This window comes from Ambystoma mexicanum, chromosome 2p, assembly GCF_040938575.1.
Source record: "Ambystoma mexicanum isolate Mex_15411 chromosome 2p, UKY_AmexF1_1, whole genome shotgun sequence".
Classification (NCBI taxonomy): Eukaryota; Metazoa; Chordata; class Amphibia; order Caudata; family Ambystomatidae; genus Ambystoma; species Ambystoma mexicanum.
In genome coordinates, this window is record NC_090923.1 from 275044455 (window position 1) to 275063064 (window position 18610).

The 18610-nt window shown below is 43.6% G+C and overlaps 1 protein-coding gene across 1 annotated transcript in view; it reads right to left on the reverse strand.

Annotated features, from left to right (window-relative positions):
- Positions 1 to 18610, reverse strand: part of LOC138566371 (inter-alpha-trypsin inhibitor heavy chain H3-like) — a 669737-nt gene that overhangs the window by 45435 nt on the left and 605692 nt on the right. Inside the window, exon 21 of the mRNA XM_069643540.1 lies at positions 17011 to 17183. Within this exon, the coding sequence (XP_069499641.1) occupies positions 17011 to 17183 (173 nt within the window). The remainder of the gene's footprint in view (positions 1 to 17010; positions 17184 to 18610) is intronic.

Here is an 18610-nt window from a genome sequence, read left to right on the forward strand (position 1 = left end):
TCGCAGAAAACGCACTCGCGAATTTGCTGCGATTTGCAAATTTCTCCACGTGTGAAAACAGCAGCTTCCTTGCTTTCCTTGCTAAAAATTTGTTTGCCTCTTAAGAACCATCCCTGAATCATTGCTAGAGTGAGCCAGGACTAATATTAACTAGATACCACTCACCCTGAACCTCTAGAGGGAATTAAAAGCATTTTAGCATATTTTTCACTTCATTGCCAGCACATATAAAAGCATTTTGGGCCTGTGTTTCAAACTTCTGTAGTCTAAGCTTGCTGGGGTGAACTGAATTACATTTGATTGCATTTCTGAGAACTGTGTGCTTTCCTTCCATTTCCTTGCATTGCATAAAGGGGGGAGGGGATTGCCAGAGAAAAGTGATTATATTGTTTTGTTGAAATCATATTGAGTATTTTCTGTATTGCATTTCATTCAACATTGCATCCATCTGAACTTATATAAAGCATTCTCTACCACCTTATTCTTCTGTTCCTATTCACAAGTGTGCTAGTGCCGGACTACCCATTATTGATTACTGCTCAGATTAAGTGTGATATTCAATTATTAATTTATTATAAAGTGTGATATATATATATATATTGTTTAAATTAGCAAATAAACCGTTTAAACTTGCAAAACAGAACTACTTCTTGGCTCAGTGGGGTCAGGGGGATTCCAAGAGAGGGGTGTTATATAGGGGTAGTCATCCAGAACGCATGAACTGGCCATAAAGATATATCAATAAGGGTTTCCATTCAGTATCCCAGACTAGGCATTGACTTAGCTGTAGTGTTGAATTGAATCCTCTTACACTTTAGATTTATTTGTGCATACCATCAGATTGAACTCCATGAACACTCCAGATATTTGACATCATTTATCACCCCATCTTTGGCCTATAGCTTAAAAGGATGCCATCTGGGCGTGCATCATCCATAGCTGTTTTCCAAAGAGTCCTGGAGAAGTTATTTCACCGGTGTGAAATGTTTTCAGGGTGACATTCTAACATTCGTAGATGTCATTAAGCATGATGAGTGTTTGAAAATGTTCCGACTATTCTAAAACAGATTGGGATCATGATTAAACAGGAGAAATGCCAATTTAGGGTGAGTTAGGTCACGTACCTTTGACATATAGGGATGTGTCCAAAACCCAGTTTTAGTCCTATGATTGCAAATCCTAATACAGCAAACACTTTTCAAAGAGCACTGCAGTCACAATGGATTCCTGAGGTCCAGTGATGTAGGGTTAACCCCTTCATCCACCAGACCCTAGTTTGAGTGCCAGTCTGTCCTTTATTCCCGTGCATCAAATAGTGCTTATTCTTAAAACAAAATTTGATGCACAATAAAACTGACATAAGGGGAATCGAACTGATGTCTGTTGCTTAATAGGGCTGGCCCTTCACCACTGGGCCACAGGAGTCAGTTCCTAAGCAAGCTAAACACATCCTGTTAATCAAACTCAGGTCTTTTGGTTGATAGGGTTGGCCCTTCACCACTGGACCACAGGACTTGTTTGCCTAGGTCATACGTTCATAGAGCAGGCATTCTTATGAATGTCATCCTAATTTTTTTTTTTTTTTTTTTTTTATTGTTTGATCAAAAAATATGATTTTACAATACAAAATGCAAGTTCTATCATCATCGTTATCATCAGAGTCTTTGCCAGGGTGTTTCTCTCTTTTGTTGTTAAGTTCGCGCAGCGTTAGACTGAATTAGTCTAAATTATTACAGCATCCGTTTCATCTGGTTCCGTTATCTGTTACTTATCGTTTTCATTTAATAGATTGACTTCGATGTGTCGGACCATTTGCGCCATTGCAATTTGCCATGTTGTTCTTTCCCCTCCTATTAATCGAGCCCACCGTGTCTCTTCTTCTGCCAAAATATCAAACCCTGCCATCGGGGCAAGATATTGTGATCTGATGCTAGCTGCGCTGAGCAGCTCATGATTAAGTGCCTTAGTGTTTCTTTTGGAGGGTCAAAGTTGTTTTCACAGAAACGGCATCCATTTGTTGTATCTTGGCCGCAAATATGTAGGATCTCCCTTGTTTTATACAAGTTTAGCCGTGCGCGCAGGATTGCATTTCGTACGTGTTTGCTTGGGCATTGGTTGACATATCTTTGTAACTCATTCCTTTTTAGAGTGTTACCAGGGAGATGCAAAGCGAGTTTTAGTTTGGATGCGTTATCTATTGTCGTAGCCCAATCGTTGTCTTTTAGTTTTTTTAGTATTTTGCACGGATTGCTTATGAGCTGTTGATCTTCAGATGCGATGTTCTTCAGAATTAGTTGGTTTTTGTCTTGCCAGTCGTTTAGCATTTTGCATTTTCTGCTGTCCATTTCGCATTTTAGTAGCCTAAAGAATTCGTTGTTGTGTGCAATTAGACATTTTCTGTACAGCATGAGGGAATTGCAAAGGACTGTGCAATCTAACGATAGGAGGCTCAATTCACGCCTGATTGCTGTCCCTGATACTGAAGGTGGAAGATGTAGGAATATGCGCCAAAACAGCGCTTCCAACTTGGACCACAAACCTGTTGGTAAGGTGGGCATTGCTTCTGTACCATACGTGATTGTCGGTACCACTTTCATTTTATAGAAATTGATGGTTGGTACTAGGGAGAATTTTCCAAATTTGCCATCCACAAATTTAGCTTGGGCAGCTAGTTTTTTGGTCTTTGCATAAAGTTCTGCCTGCATGGCTGTTTCTTTTTGAGAGCTGTCCATTAATACTCCTAAGTATTTGCATTGGGCAACGGTCTCGAGATTAATTTCTCCCAGATGCCATTTAAAGATATTTCTTTGTTGATTTCTTTTTTTGTTACCGTTGTTTTGAAGAATCATGACTTTTGTTTTACTCGTGTTTATTTCCAAGTGATTTTTTGTGGCGTAAGTTTGAAGAGCGTCAAGTTTTCGCTGCAGACCTATTTCCGTCTGATCGAATATGGTTAAATCATCGGCGTACAGAAGGTGCCCGATCTTCGTTTGCCCCAGCTTTGGCGGAAATGCTCTCGTTGTTTCATTTATGCAGTTGATATCTCAAATGTAAGTCAAGAAGAGTGCAGAAGCTAACGGGCATCCTTGTTTTACACCTCGTTCACTGTAAATTTCGTCTGATAGCAGTCCATTACGATTCAAACGAACTTTCATTGAGGTGTCGCGATGTAGTGCTTGGATTGGAGCAAGTAGGTCCTTGGGACATTGCCACGCTTTTAATTTATCCCATAATGTTAGTCTTTCCACTCGGTCAAAGGCTTGAGTAAAATCAATGTATACAACATATAGATGTTGCTTGTTTTGCAGTGTGTTTGCTTTCAGCCTGCTGCATAATAGGATGTTGCAAGTTGTGCCTGTGCCTTTCTTGAATCCTGTTTGAAAATGGGTCATTGCATTTAGCTCCTGCTGCCCATATTAGAAATTTGGACATTAGGAGTGAGGCGTACACCTTACCCATTACATCCAATAGGGCAATCGGGCGAAAATTGTCGGGATTGTTCATGTTGCCTTTTTTATAGATTGGGATGATTATCGCTTTGGTCCAAGAGTGTGGTATGGACTGAGTTTCTGTACAGCGCCGAAATATGACACTCATTAGACTTGCCCACTCTTTTGGGTGGCTTTTTAACTCTGCGTTTGAAATCCCATCTGGGCCTGGTGCTCTGGAGTTTTTTAGTTTGGTGATGATATTCATGATATCATCTTCTTGTTGTAAGTCAACCCAAAGTACTGTGTCTACTTGTTGCTCTTTATCAGATGTGCATAAGGCTGATCGAAAAACTTTTGTAAAGTGCGTTACCCAAGTTGCTTGATTGATATTATTTAAGATCTGATTATTCGATGTTTTGTCTGCGTCCTTTATTAGAGACCAGAATTCTCGGCTGTTGTTGGTGACGAGGGCTTTGGTTATCTTCTCTGCATCCGCTTGGTATAGTTTATGTCGATGAAATTTCACCCAGTCCTTGTACCTTTTCTTAATGTCATGTATGGCATACGTGGTATCTATGTTTGGTGCCCTACGTGTTTCTCTTAACGCTCTTCTGTAGTTGCGCCTTGTCTCCACTAATTCCTTATTGAAGACATGTTTGGAACTTTGGTCGTAGGCTGATCCGTTTCCTCGTTTTTGATGCATATATGGAATCAGTAATGGTTGATAATTTATTCCATTAGTGACCTCTAAAGTTTTGTTTTCAATGTATTTCTTTGTTACTTCGCAAATCTCTGCAGGCTTTATTCTTAGTCTTAGGCCTTGCGCATTGGCTTCAATTTGAGTGTTATAATGCGTGTTTATTTTGCTAGTTAGAGACCAGGCTGTTTCAAGTAGATTATGGTCGCTCATGGATGTGCGATGTATCGTAAATGCTTCAGTGATTGGTAATAGCGACTGAGATACAAATATGTAATCAATAGTGGCTATTGCGGGTAGACGCTCCCACGTGGGTGGCCTATCTGATGCTGGAAATGCAACGTCTAAGTTATGAAGACCATGTGGCTCACAAAACTTTAGCAATTCTTTTCCTCTATGTGCTGAAGCCTGTTGTGCTACTGTTGTTGATTTTTTTGTCTCATTACAAGTGGCGTTTAGATCGCCGCACATGATGATATCTGCTGCAGGGTAGTCAATCATTGCAGTTACAAGTAGATTCTCACACAAGTCAATGAATCTTTTTGTTGTTATTGCCGCTGGGTTCCAGTATCCGTTTCTGAATTGTGCATTTTGGTTGCTCTGAACCTGCACCGAAATTACAATTGCTAACAGAAATTGATTTGTCAGTAAGATTTTCTCAATTTGAATTCTAGTTCCGTTGCGACATGCTATCAGCAATCCTGAGGTTGGACGCCCCTTACTTCCTCTGATGGCCGGGACGAGAATGATTTGATATCCTTCCAATCTTGGGGTTGTTTGAAGCCACGTTTCCTGTAGGCAAATGATGTCGTATTCCCCTAAGTTTGGGCCACCCGGCATCGTTAGGTGGGAATGACCTCTGGTGTTCCAGGAGCATAGGGTTAGTCGTGTCGGCCTTTCATTTGGTGTGTCGCATGTAGATGGGTCTCCTTTCATGGATGGCTATTGAGTCCGATGATTTGCGAGCATTTTGGGCAACCAAGCCCATAGCCCTGTTTTGATGTTTCGAGATGTGTCTATCTTTGGTTGTGCGCTCTTCTGCAGCTCCGCTGTTTTTAGAACCATTGTGCTTGTAGGTTTCTGACTGTTGACTGGTCTCTGTTCTTTTCTATCTCGACTTTCCTCCCTTGAATTGTACGATTTTTGATTGTGTTCCTTTTCATTGCTTAGCTTGTGACTGTTGTCTGATTTTTGTTCTTTTCTGTTCCGACTTCTCTCTCTTGGGTAGTAGGTTTCCAGATTACGTTCTGAGTTTTGTTGCTCATCCTTGCGTTTTTTATTTTGGTCCTTACCCAAATGTGATTCTCGGTTAACTGGGGTTTTTTTGACATTTAACTTTTTCTGATGTTCTCTTTCCCCCTTTTGATTTAGGGGAGACTTTTGTCCAGGGTTCTCATGTCTGTCTTTTGAGGCACTTTGTCGTCTCCGGGATAGAGCTTCGAGACTTCCATGCTGGACTGAAACATCCTCAATATGGAATCCCTGTCTATAGATGTCAAGTTTTTGGTTTAGAATTCTTGTGTATACTGTGTTCGAGTTTACATGGAGTAAGGTGATTGCTCCCGCCCTGTCATGCCATGGCTCCACGATTTTTATGTCTGCCGTGTGGATTTCGCGTAGATTGCCAATTTTGCTAAATATGGTCATGACAGTTCTCCTGTTCAAAATGAGATCTTCTGTGTTCGAGCGTTGTTGTGACATCTTTATTATCCGTCTGTACTTTGTGTGTTTATTAGAATTGTGATGCATATCTCCAGAGGTTTGTTTCTTAGTCCTGTGCTTTGCCTGAGTACGGGGACTTAGTCTGTGTTTTTCTTTTTCATCAATTCTAATGTCTGCATCTCTCCCTTGATGCTTTTTCATTGTGTGTCTATTGTTTGTCTTGTTTTGAGCACCATAAGAGATCGAACGTGCAACTTGATTCGACGGTTCCGATTTCTTTGTTTTTACTAAAGTTTCATTGTTTTGCCTACGTCTTTCTTCTGTCCCTTTTCTGCGTTCCTTGTCCCTCTCTTGTCTGTGGCTATCGCTTTTGAATTTCCTCTGGGTTATTTCTTTGTCTGACGTTTTTGTTGTCTTGTTTGTTGTCCTCGTACGTTTTTCTGCCTCATTAGATTTGAAGTGATATTCTAGGCGAATACGCCTTTCTTCTAGGGTTTCGAAGTCGCGCTCCTTATTAGGTTTATTGATTGCTCCCGGAGTTGCGGAGGTGTGCTGATTTTTATGATAGGATTTTGCCTTGTTTTTAGGTTGATCAGGTGTAATACTTGAGCAAGACTCGTCAGCAGGATAGATGCTAAGATCTAATAATGCGTCTACTGGGTCGGAGTCAGACGAATAGTTTCTTGTCGCTGAACTACCTATGTCATTGTGTTTTTTGTATATTTCATTCAGTTTTGAGTTTTTTGTGTTGTTAGTGGTAGTAGCCTTCTGGCTTGTTTTTTTGTCAGTGGTCGATATTTTTTCCTGTACTTGTCTACTGTGTGGACTATCGTTATTTAATGTACTTATTTGTAATGCCTTGATGTTTATTTTCATAGTAAGATTGTGGTTTGCATTTACCATTGGGTTTTCCAGACTCAGTTTGTCTTTGCCGTTGGTCATATCAAAAATGGAGTAGATGAGTTCATTTTTGTCTTTTTCAACCTGATTACTTACAGGCGCCTTGTTTAAGACAAACAGTGTGTTGGAGGCCTGGCATGTTGAATGCAGCGGCGACCTTCCTTTGAGAATGAGTTCATCAGTTTGCTTTTGCACTGCACCTTGCATGGCCCTCATGCCGCTGACGCGCTTTTCTTCTGTAAGGTCGATAACTATGTTGGTTTGTGTTCCAATTTCGTGTACAGTGTGTTCTTTCCTTGTTTGCGTTTGAGCATGAAGATATGGTGCTGCGCCTTTGTTTTTTAAATATGGTCCTTGTGTATCCAGCTTGTCTTTTGGCTCTGAAACAGTTTCCTTTGTTGTTATATAGGTCTCTAAGTACAATACTTTTGTGAGGATCATAGCTAACATCACCTGCTGATCTTTCACCGTTTCATGCAATGTTTCATAAAGTTTGCAGAAAGGGTTCAGTGCGATGGTTATCACTGACATTATGCCTTGAAGATCCGTTTTCTTTGTGTTCATCTCTTGTGATGAGTGTGCTGTTTGCTGACTCATGTTTTCGTGATGTATTGACCCGGAGTCAGAATACCGCTTACTTAGTGTTTGTGTTGATTGACTGGCATTCCCTATGTTTGTGGGTGCCATGGTGTTTACCAATGGTCGATGTATGTTTGATTCTTGTATGCTGGATATGATTTCTTTTGCTACTGACGCCCTCCTGTCTTTAGGGGTGCTGTTTATTTTCGCGGAAGTAATTGAATTCGCAAGTGAATGTTCTTGGGTTGCGTGTCCATCTGTAGCTGTCAGAAATTCGGTGGCCACTTTTCTGAGCTCATGCACTTGTGCATCTGTTGAGAAATTGAACTGTGCTTCTGTGAAGTCCTTAGGGGTTGTGGGGTGTTGTCGATCACCTTCTGTAGGATTCTCACTGTTATCAATGCCTGGGAAGTAGAGTAAGTTTGCTTTCCTTAGGGCACCATCCATTTGTCCTGACGGTGTATTTGTTGGTGTTGAGTCTTGTACCGAAGGAGCCCTAGTATGGTTATCTTTTGTGAGTGAGAGATCACTCCTCAGTGTGGTGTTTTCTTCCCCAATCTCACTTTGTGTTGTTTGCTGCTCATCTTTCGTTTGTTGTTCCGTAGTTTGTTGATCCTGAATATTGCTCATACGTTGAGTTCCTCTATGAGCAGGCATTTCCGGGGCTGTTTCTCTGTTAATAAGTCCATCTGACTTGTCCATGGTTCGGAGCTCCGTTACTTCTGCTTGATGAGCTTCAGGCGTTATTGGTAAGTCAGGGAAGTCTTTACTTATATGCTTGCATTTTCTTTGTTTTGCCGGGGGTGGCAAATCAGTCTCTACTGCGAGCATTTCCGCGTCAGAGATTTCGTCACACATATTGATTTTTGTGTGTGGCTGAAATTCAAAAAAATCGGTCAAAATTTGCAGAGATTGATTTTTCCGCAGTCTTGTGTATGTTAGCTTTTTAATCGTGCTGCCTCTGCTGGCTTGTTGTTTTTTAGGTGGTGATAGCTTTTTCTTAATGCTTTTTGTGCATTTATCTCTTGATCTCTTTTTGCAATTATGATCCGTTGAAAGTTTACTGACTGCACAAATGTTTATTTGTAGTTCTGGTGGTATCCCTGTCTGGTCTGACAAGACTTGTGCACTGTCTTCGTCAGTGGGAGCATGTACTTGTGCCTTCACATTCCTTGTTGGAGCTAAACTGTGCTTATTTCCTGTATTTTGCTGCTGCTGTTTGTGCTCAGCGTTGTCTTTATGGCCATCAGCACTGATTGATGAGGCCGCTGTGCTCCGGTTCGCCTTCGTGAGCGTGTTGCTGCTGGGGCCCAGTGCAATGCTTGGGTCTTTATCACACTTCCTGGCTTGTACAGGGTCGCAGGTAAGGCTTTGTCTAGTCTCCCCTCCGGAAGACTGCGACTCGGCCAGTTTCGCTGCGCTGTGTGTTGCCTCAGATGGTGTTATAATTTGTATAGTCTCATTTGAGACCTGTTTCTCCTTCTCCCTGATTGTGTCCTTAACCGCCACTGCGCGTACTGGATCCGTTGGGAGGTCACTTAGTAAGCAGATTTTTTGTGAGTTGTTGGCGGTGGTAAGACTGCCCTCCGCTCTCATCGCTTGTGGGCTGGTTCGACATGGTGCATGAGGATGTGGGACATGTTTCATTGCAGACCTTGGGTCTTCTTTGAGTGGACACTCTTCCCCTTGCTTGGTGCTTCGCAAGCGCATGTTCTCATCCATACACGGCGAGGGAAATTTAGTAAGGTGAACAATTATTACGCCGTGTCTACTTACCCTGTACTTTTGGCTGTGCAAGGTGTCTCTGTGGCTATCCGTAGCAGACTCCCGATCACAAGTCGCGCCGTCCGCGTCGAACAGCCGTGGAACAGTCAGCGCCCTTTGCTCCTGACGGGCTTAGCGCCGCAAGGGTAGTGGCCTTGCTGTTTTATAGCCACGAAAAGTCACGTGCCAGGTCACGTGACCGAACCCAGCTCCGCCTCCTCCAGGAAGCGCGTTAGCCAGCTGATGCAAGTCCTTCGATTTAGCCGTCCAGATTCCACGTTCGTCAGGGAAAAATGCCTGTCATCCTAATACAATAAACAAACTATTTTCAGATTTTTCTGAAAAGGGTTTGTTGGTTGTATTACGATTGGCATGTATAGGACTGCCTGCCCTGTGAACGTGTGTTTTCATTCTCTGCTCTCTGGCAGTGACAAGCTCCAGCTCCCAGTAGGGGGCTCCTGCATGATTACTGCCGTGAGAGTAGAGAATAAAAAAACACATGATAGTGTTTCTGCATACAAAATGGATACCTCCAAGTCAGAACATGGAGGCCCATTTGCAGATAAGTTTACACAGAACATTTACAAAATAAATGTAAATATTTCTAATTATTGCCAATATTTTAAGATGATACCATTTTTGAGTGAACTTCCCCTTTAACTCTCTGAAAGGAGCATGTCACTGAAAGGCCGAATGCAAAGGCAGTTCTTTGGCTGTCTTGTGTCAATCACTGCCTTTTCATTCTGCTTTTCAGTCAGGTGCTACATTCAAAAATGTTAACACAGCATGTAAGAGTCCACTGCACATTGTGCTTACTTTCTTTTACTTGCAGCAGACTCCCCGACTTGGGGGTAGGGCTGGTGGTGAAAATAATGAGATGGAAAGCAAGGATGCCAGGGAGTATCAGAATGTCAGAAAGCAGAAGAGAGACAGAGCAGGAGGAGAATAAGCTAAGAGGATGTTTGAGAACAAGAGAATTACATATAAAGGGACAGGACAAGGGAGACAGAATGGTGAACTGAAACTGGAGAGCAAAATGAATGGAATGGGATCAGAGGGTAAACTAAAACAGAAGAGGAGCTAGACATTATAGGAGGGAGAGCAGAATAGGAATGGAAATTCTACAGAACTGAAGGAGGAGGGTGGGAGATGGAGCAGGAGTGAACGAAGAGAGACGGAACATGATGGAAAAGGTGTGAGACAAAATAGGAGGAGAAGGAGGGAGACAAAATAGGAAGAAGAGAGGGAGACCGAGTGCTGGAATTGGAAAGGAAAGAATGCAAAATAGGAGGGAGAGACTATGTGGGAGAGAGGGAACGAGAAAGAGAGGGAGAACTTAAAGGGGGTGATAGAGGGCAGAAGATTGAACGAAGAGAGAATATGGAAATGAGACTGGTAGAGACGGTCATAACGACCATTACGAGTCGAGCCAGATTAGGACAAGAAACTAGCAGAATGCAATGGAACCAAGAGACAGAAAGTAAGAGGAAAAGAGAAAGAATTGGTAGTGAGCAGAGAGAGAGAGCAGAACACACAGGAGGGAGAGAAAGAGAACGCACAAATCAAAATGTATATGGAGCCAATAGACAGAATGAGATGTTTAGAGAGCCAACAGACCAAATGTGCACAGGGCTGGAGAAATAATGCACAGAACCGGGGGAAGAGAAAAGGCTGAATGGGAGGAATGAAGGGTAGGGGGAATTGAAAGTAGGCGGTATGCAAGTAGAAGAGATAAGGGACTGCATTTGAGAGCATTAGAAGGAAAGGATTTTGCAAGTGATAAGGTGAGAGAACAAAAAAATAGTCAAGCCCAGGGAGGAAAAAGGGAGAAGGAACAAGTGCAATAAAGAAGGAAGAAGGAACACAGGAGAAAGTTGAGGAGGAAAGAGGCTGTGTAAGGAACAAGTCCGATACCGTAGAGATTAACAGACAAGAAGGCAGTAATTTTAAAAAAAAAGTGATAAAGATATGAGGGAGTCTGCTGCTGAGTGTTAGTTACTGTGTAAATCCCACCCACCCAAATTAGATAACATTTCTATGCTATCTGCTTGAGATATATGCTCACCCTTCATGCTTCTGTAATAAAATACCCTGTGCGTGAGGCTGCCTCATCCCTCCCACCACATGAGCAAATGTCTCCACTTTCCTTCATTTGGGTAGTGCCACTCAACAAACAAGTTACCTGATTTTGAACTCATGGGACCATATCCATTCCACTCCCTTTGGGAAGTCAAGAGTTTGAGAGGTAAGTGTTGGCACTTGGGGGCTCATTACGAAGTGGGCAGTATGCAGTAAAAGTAGTGTTAACTGAATTACCACCTCTTTCACCACACCAGTGAATTAGGGGAACCTGGAAATGGGCAGAATTAGCACTGGCATATGGTCGAATTAGCTCCAAGATGCAAAATGGTATTTTCACCATATTACAAGTAGAAATACCGCCGAAAATGGGCAGTACATCCGCCAAAAATACAGTGCACTTAGAATGCTGAGGTAAATGCATACAGGTGATGGAAATCAAGCAACAGGTGCACCCAATTCACTCACCCACCTAACCTAAACACCCTTTCCAACACCACGTTGCCACTAGCATTTGCACAATGGTATATGCAGCACCTCCTGCTCTACATTGAGGTGCAGAGGCTGGAACAGCACACAGAGCACACGGAGGTGAGAGTAGGAGGAGACTTCATGCCAGGCAAGCACGCTTTGCCTGGGGGGTCAGGCCCTCACCCTGGGCATTATTTGATGTCCAGCTGATAACCCTGTTCCAGCTGAACTGGGAAACTATTGCAGAGCTAATATCCCTGATCCATGTCAGCATCCAGAGCAGGATCAACATTAGAACTGCCACACCGAAGCTTATGTCAAGGCTTAATTTCTTAGCAAGTGGAACCTACCAGCACACTGTGCGCATTGTTAGATATTTTTATATCCAGGCCACTACAGTCTCATGCACAGTCTTATGTATTTCTCTGAGTTCTAGCGTGGAGATTAGCTTACTGCAAAAATGTATCTTTATTCAGGGCCCTGACTAAGGGATAGCACCGGGCTTCATGTTGTGGTGCATATGACTTTTACTGCAGGCAGTATTAAATGCTCCCTAGCTTTAAATCTATGCATGCATCCCCACAAATAAACAGAGCACACAAGAAATAGACCAGCACTGAGCTAATTCATTCATGTACTTTACATGCAGTTGAGACTCTCAACTCAGCACACAGTGTTCATGATGAACATAACAAACGCAATGTAACAAACTGAGCATGCCATTTGCAATGATATAAAAATTAAAAACCACACATTGTAATCTCACATGTTTTTATTGGAGTGAACGCATTCTCTGTTTTTCAGACCACCAGAGGCGTTTCTGGGAGGATGGGGGGGGGGGGCTAGGGGACTATAGCCCCTGGTCTTTTGGTTGTAGAATGGATAGAATCTCAAGGGTCTACAACCAAAAGTCAGGCTAACCCTGAGTCCTGACAATCCCGACATTAGCGTAGCCCCTGATCTTTTCCAGACCTAGCAACACCCCTGCAGACCACAACAGGGATGCAAGTATACTTCATGGCCACTGCTGTCCCCATGACAAAGTTCTTTCTCTCTTAACAAATTTTACTGGGGGAAGAGGAAATACTGAATGGGAGGGATGAAGGATAGGGGGAATGGGAAGTAGGCAGTGTGGAAGTAGAAGAGATAAGGGACTGAATTTGAGGGGATCAGAAGGAAAAGTTTTTGCAAGTGGTAAGCTGAGAGAAATAAAGAATAGCAGTGAAGCCCAGGGAGGAAAAGGGGAGACAGAACAGGTGCTATAAAAAATGAAGAAGGAGCACAGGAGAGAGTTGAGGAGGGATAAATGGCCCACATTCTCAATGCACTGTGTCTGACACCCGGGACCTTTTCTCTTGCAGCCGACTGTGGACACCCCCATCTCCCATGGCTGATGGCACCTGTGCTTAATCCACGTACACCACAGGAGGTGGCGTCCAATGATGCGCAAGTCAAGACCAGGCATCGAGCAGACCTGCCTACTAAGGGACATTTCGAGTGTCTACACCAGAGTGGAGGGGAGTCTGATGTACAGGCCAGAGAAGGTCAGGCAAATATTTGCCATCTGTACCATGCTGCACAACATCTGACTCAGGCAACATGTCTCCCTGCCCCCTAATGAAGACATGCCTCCCCCAGAGAACCATGACTCACTTTCTGCATGCAACCTGCTGTCACACAGTGAACGTGAGGAAGGCAGAGACGGCCGACTGTTGCAGCAAGAACTAACAGACTATTTTTTCAAGACACATTTCGTTTTACTTGCTGCACACTTTTGTACATAGCCACGTATTAAATAAAATATTTCAAATTCACACAAAAAGCATTGTCCTTACATGTGTTGAAGTGAACATGCATCTTATTCATAAATGTGCAAAACACCCATCCTCCCAACAGCCATTCCCGCCCACCTCCACCATCCCCAACACCCATTCCCAACCTCCTCCCTTGTGCCCACTGAAATACTGTCAAGAAATATCAATATTATTTCTGTGGCCTCTTTCCAGGCTGTTGTATTGCCGTGGGCTCCCAGCCAATGAACCCTCTGTGGGGTGACTGGGTCATACTCCTGGGCCCGGATGTGCTGGAGGGTCAGGAGCATTCTGGTGTGCATTGATTCAGCAAATGCTGAGATGCCCTCTGTGAGCTCCCTCACCATTTGGCCCAGTTAAGGCAGCAGTTGGTACAAGAACCTTGCAATCCTTTGTGACAATCCGTCACTGATGGCTTGAAGATGCTGCACCAGTGTCTCTGCAAGGTTCTCAATGCGGATGTGCTGCTGCTCCATTGTGTCCATTGCATCCAGCCTCTTCGAGATTGCATTGATGGAATGATGAGAATGATGAGGCATGCACTGTGGGCTATGGAGAGTGTTGTGGCTGAAGCAGGGGGACCTGAAACCTGGCATTAGTTTCACTCCATGTATCCAGGTTACTCAGCAGATGTGCTTGGTTATCTGCCTCAGGTAATGAGGGGGAGTCAGGCTGATAATGGGCAGGTGCGGGTGTTGGGCAATGGATGGCAGGGGCTGCTTGTGCCTCCTCAGACACAACCACAGGGGCTGGCTGTGGATGTGCTGTTCTGCCATCAGGTGCAGTTTCAGCAGTGGCATGTGCACTGCTGGTGGATGTGCACATTGGCACATGTGTGGAGAATGTGGCTGTGTCTCCACTTGGCACAGGTGCAATGGTGCTGCTGCTGGGCTCTGGCTTGGCTGTCTCCTTGGATCCTCCTGCTTTTCCTCCTGCTTTTCCCATGGTATAGCAGTTCAGGGGTGGAGTTGAATGGGCTTGCAACGGTGTACATGCCCTGGGATGTGGATGGCCCCACCTCATTCCCCTGAGTTAACTGTGAACCTGTTGGATGGACAATGACATGCTGTGCAGTCTTCATCCTGTTGCAATGCTCTTTTTCAATATCCACTGTGTTTGCCCCCATCTCTCTTTTCATGCTACCAAGCTTTTTCTTTCGAGTCTAGTTTTCTCTCATGTCAACTATTGCTCTGCTCTTCTCCTTGGCCTTCCTGACTCTTATTTTGTGTCTACAACCCCTCTGTTTGTCTCCCCTTTGCTCTTTCTTCTCTGTCCTCTAATACATCCTCTTTACTCTATATATCTCTTCTCCATTTCATATCGCATCTTCTTTATCACTTCTTCTCCATCGTCTTTAAGTGTATCCATCGTCTCGCTCCCTTTACCTCTCTTAACTTACCTTACTATAGTCTTTTCCCTGTACACTCACCACTCTCAGAATCAGTTTCTTCTCTCTGTCCCTAAATCCCCCTGTGCGTCCTCTCATTTCTGTTCCTTTGCCTTGCTTACCCCAAACATTGGAACGCTATCCTTCTTTCTATTCAATCGTTCTGCTCTGTCCATATTTTTTAAAGCAATCTCAAAACCCATCTCCTATCCACTCTCTCCAATAGCCACATGTCTCTACCCTCCCATCCCGTCTCTGCCCTTCTGTTCTGATTTACCGAGAATGCATTGTTTGTTTTGTAATGTGCTAGCGCCTTAGCAAAAGCTCTATATCAATTTGAATAAATACACAAATACAGATCCAGCATACTTGTAGGTGGCTGTAACTCATGCTACATGGTCATCCTACAAACATGTGGTTTTATGGGTAAGGTCTGGTGCAGGCCAATGAGAAGGGCTAATGAAAGGTGGAGTAACGTCAGCTGAGGGTAGTAAACGTACATGCATTTTGGGCTGGCAATGTGGCTTATAGATGTGGTGGCGCAGGGGGGTTCACCTTGTCACTTGGTCTTTCTCAGCACACATGGGTGCTGCTCTTGGTTGCATGGGCTCACATGCACATTTTCCCTCCAGTGCAAATGCATGTGTACAGTCTCCCACCTTCCCTTTCACATGCATGCAGTAGCAGTACACATTGCCATGTGCCATGTGGTTTTCCATTCCCTGTACATTGGGCCCATCTATGTTGGGGGGGGGGGCACATGCATCGGATCAGCATTTGCACAGTGCATTCTCATGGGAGAGCCTTCATACGCACCAACATTGCCATGGCTGCTGGTTCCGACTTCTGTACTCCCAACACCCTCAATCCCTTCCTGTGCCGGTGTTTCACCAGGAGGCAGCAGACACTGGCCTTGAGGTCGTTCCAGTGCTTGCTGTAGTCCCCCTTGTCCTGTGGGACCCAGATGACAGCCTTCCTCTTCCCAGATGTCCTCCTGTATTTTGAGCCATATAGCTAATCAGTATTGGCCATATCCTCATCTGAGGACCTGCAGCTCAGCCTCACTGAACTTCTATTTCACAGCCTCATGTCCGGCACCTTGCCTTTCCCTTTCTCTTTTGTCATCTTTCCAGGTACTCCTGTGTTCAGATGGCAAAAGAAAATGGGAGATTTAGGGTGCATTCGATTTTCAAAGAGGGCCACTGCCTGACTTCCTATTCCCGCCATGGTGCTATTTCTGCCCGGTGCTATTCCGCCAGCGTAATTAGAGTCAAGTTTAACCTGCTCCAACAGTAATTCTGCCAAAGCACTGGTCAGAATTACTGTTACTCCCGATGGTTTGTGCATACAACCTGTAATATGGTGGTAATTCTGCCAGACAGCAGAAAGGTAACTAATTCCGTCTGGAGGAGTTAACGCCCAACTTACCACTGAACTTGTAATGCAGCAATTAGTCTCTTGGCATGCTACCTACTTAGAGCGGCCCCTGGTAGCATGGTTAGATGGTCTCTGGAAAGCTGTGTCCGCATCTCTTGCAGCAACCTCAATGACAGAGTGCAGCCCAGCCTCTATACTTTACCACACAGGGGGATTGGGATAGAAAGTTGCGGTAGTACATGAATAAATGGAACATAATATATGTGCATCACCAAGTATAAATAGGTGGGCATGAGCAATCCAGGAATAGAAATTTGCAGTGACATATATCCCTGTACCTAAAAATTAAGTTGCAGACTGCCTGTCACTTCTCCCATTGGTAACGGAAGAAGGATGTGTAGATGAGGAACCTTGGGCAAGTGTCCAAAGTAGTGATACAAACTGGTATAGATTTGTCTACATACAAATAAAACAAAACATCAGTTCACAGTGTGATGAGTCCAACTACATCAAACAAGAGGCAGACCAAACTGGCTAATTGACAAGCTAAACACAGGAAATCCTTGCAGCGTCCGAGTCTAAGGAATGGGAAGGGACATAACCAAACAACACCTTCAGACTCTGTGTCCCGCCTCATATGTCATTACTGTGTGTCCCTCCTATCTGTACTCCAATGCAATAGTTTCAGCATATAGGTGTTGCAGGCGAGACCTAACAGCCCAAACTAAACATGTCAACAATGCTGACTCGCCAGCATTACACTCCTCAGTGTATACTAACACAGTTCATTCAATGATGCAAGCATCAACATAGCCAGATTTGCTTTATTCATGGTAAAATACTGATCTTTACCCAGAAGTCCATGAGTTTGAGCAGAAAGCTGATGGCTGTCCAGTGTGTACAGACCCAGGAAATCATGGTGCTTTGGATGTTTCTTGGATGCCCGATGTAGAACAACCTCGAAGGTAGCATAGTTGCCCATGGAAAGGGTCATCTTGGAGCCTTTCAGAATGCTGAGGGTAAAGCTAGGGTAAGAAATGGCAAGAAGAAGTGTGAGCTCTTTTTTTAACAGCCCCTCCTCATTCTATTTTTTATATTTGTTATAGCTTAGGTGACAGCTCACACTCAAAAGAACTTTATTTTCTACAAAATCAAGGAACAACATACATGAAGACATCCTAAAATAAAGGATAAGCAGGGAACACCTTATTACTTACCTATTACCACACAAGTATGTGGTAAATGAAGACTTTTCATTACATGAATAACCAATTGTTCTTCGAAGGGGCGAACACTACCATTTATGTATTTATTCATTTCATTTATTGCATTTATAATACGCCCAAACCCGCAGGTATCACAGCGTAGTTAGACATCTTATATACATATAATTATAAAAGTTACAACCATGTAAAGCATGATGATGTATTGATTGTGGATGCCTACACCTGAATTTGAGAATTTCTGCATTTCATAGACAAAGAAAGATATATCTTGCATTAGTAGAACATTTCAAAGTTTAGCAAAGCCGAGTCAACAAGTAAAACGTTATATAACATCAGAGTGATTATAAATCGCTGAATTTGACAAAACTTGAATCCACTTGATCCTGCCCACCCAGGCTCCGGGCAGCACAGAACTGGTCACTAAAACCATACCTGACCAGTTGAGGGAGGTCGACAGCGGTGATGCCGGGCCTCGGTACCTTCTAGATCTCTCTGCGGCATTCAACCCCATTGACAATCAATTCTTCCTGACTCGTTTGGAATCCCTGTACTTGCAGATCCAATTCATATTGTTTTTGGTAAGCAATACTAATATCTGTAGATCTGGGCTCTTTTGCCTCGTCTTCTCGACCCCAGATATCCGGCCTCGATTTTTGAATCTTTATACAGAAATGATTTGTCAGAGCAGTCTCCCATTTTCAAACTCTGCTGACGGCACCCATCTTTTTGGTGAAGTTATCAGGAACATGTATGCTACCACTAGCACTATGAGAGATTGCTGTACCTCGATAAATCAACCCTGATAAAATCAAAGTATTGGCAACAAATTGAAACATGGACCCATGGAACTGCCTTGTGGCCGTAACCCTCTGCTCCTATCCATGGTAAGAAATAAGGAACGTATCATGGAAGCAACGTTAAGTTAAGACACAAGACTCCTCGGTGCAGTGAGTACACGAGAGACTGAAGTGTTTACTCCTCCTGCCTTTTCATTGTCCTGCACTTGTATTTGTCCTCTCGTCTATAATTCTGTCATTGTCTATCCCACAGGGATACAACTCTAACGGAATCAGAAGGACCTGAATCTGGATACAGACCCACTAACCCAACCCTCAATCTTCTGAATACATAAACCACACAAAGCCACAAAACCATCTCTCTCCCAGCAATCCGCATGCACTTTACCACATCACATCAACAACACATAATCATCACCTACAGCACTC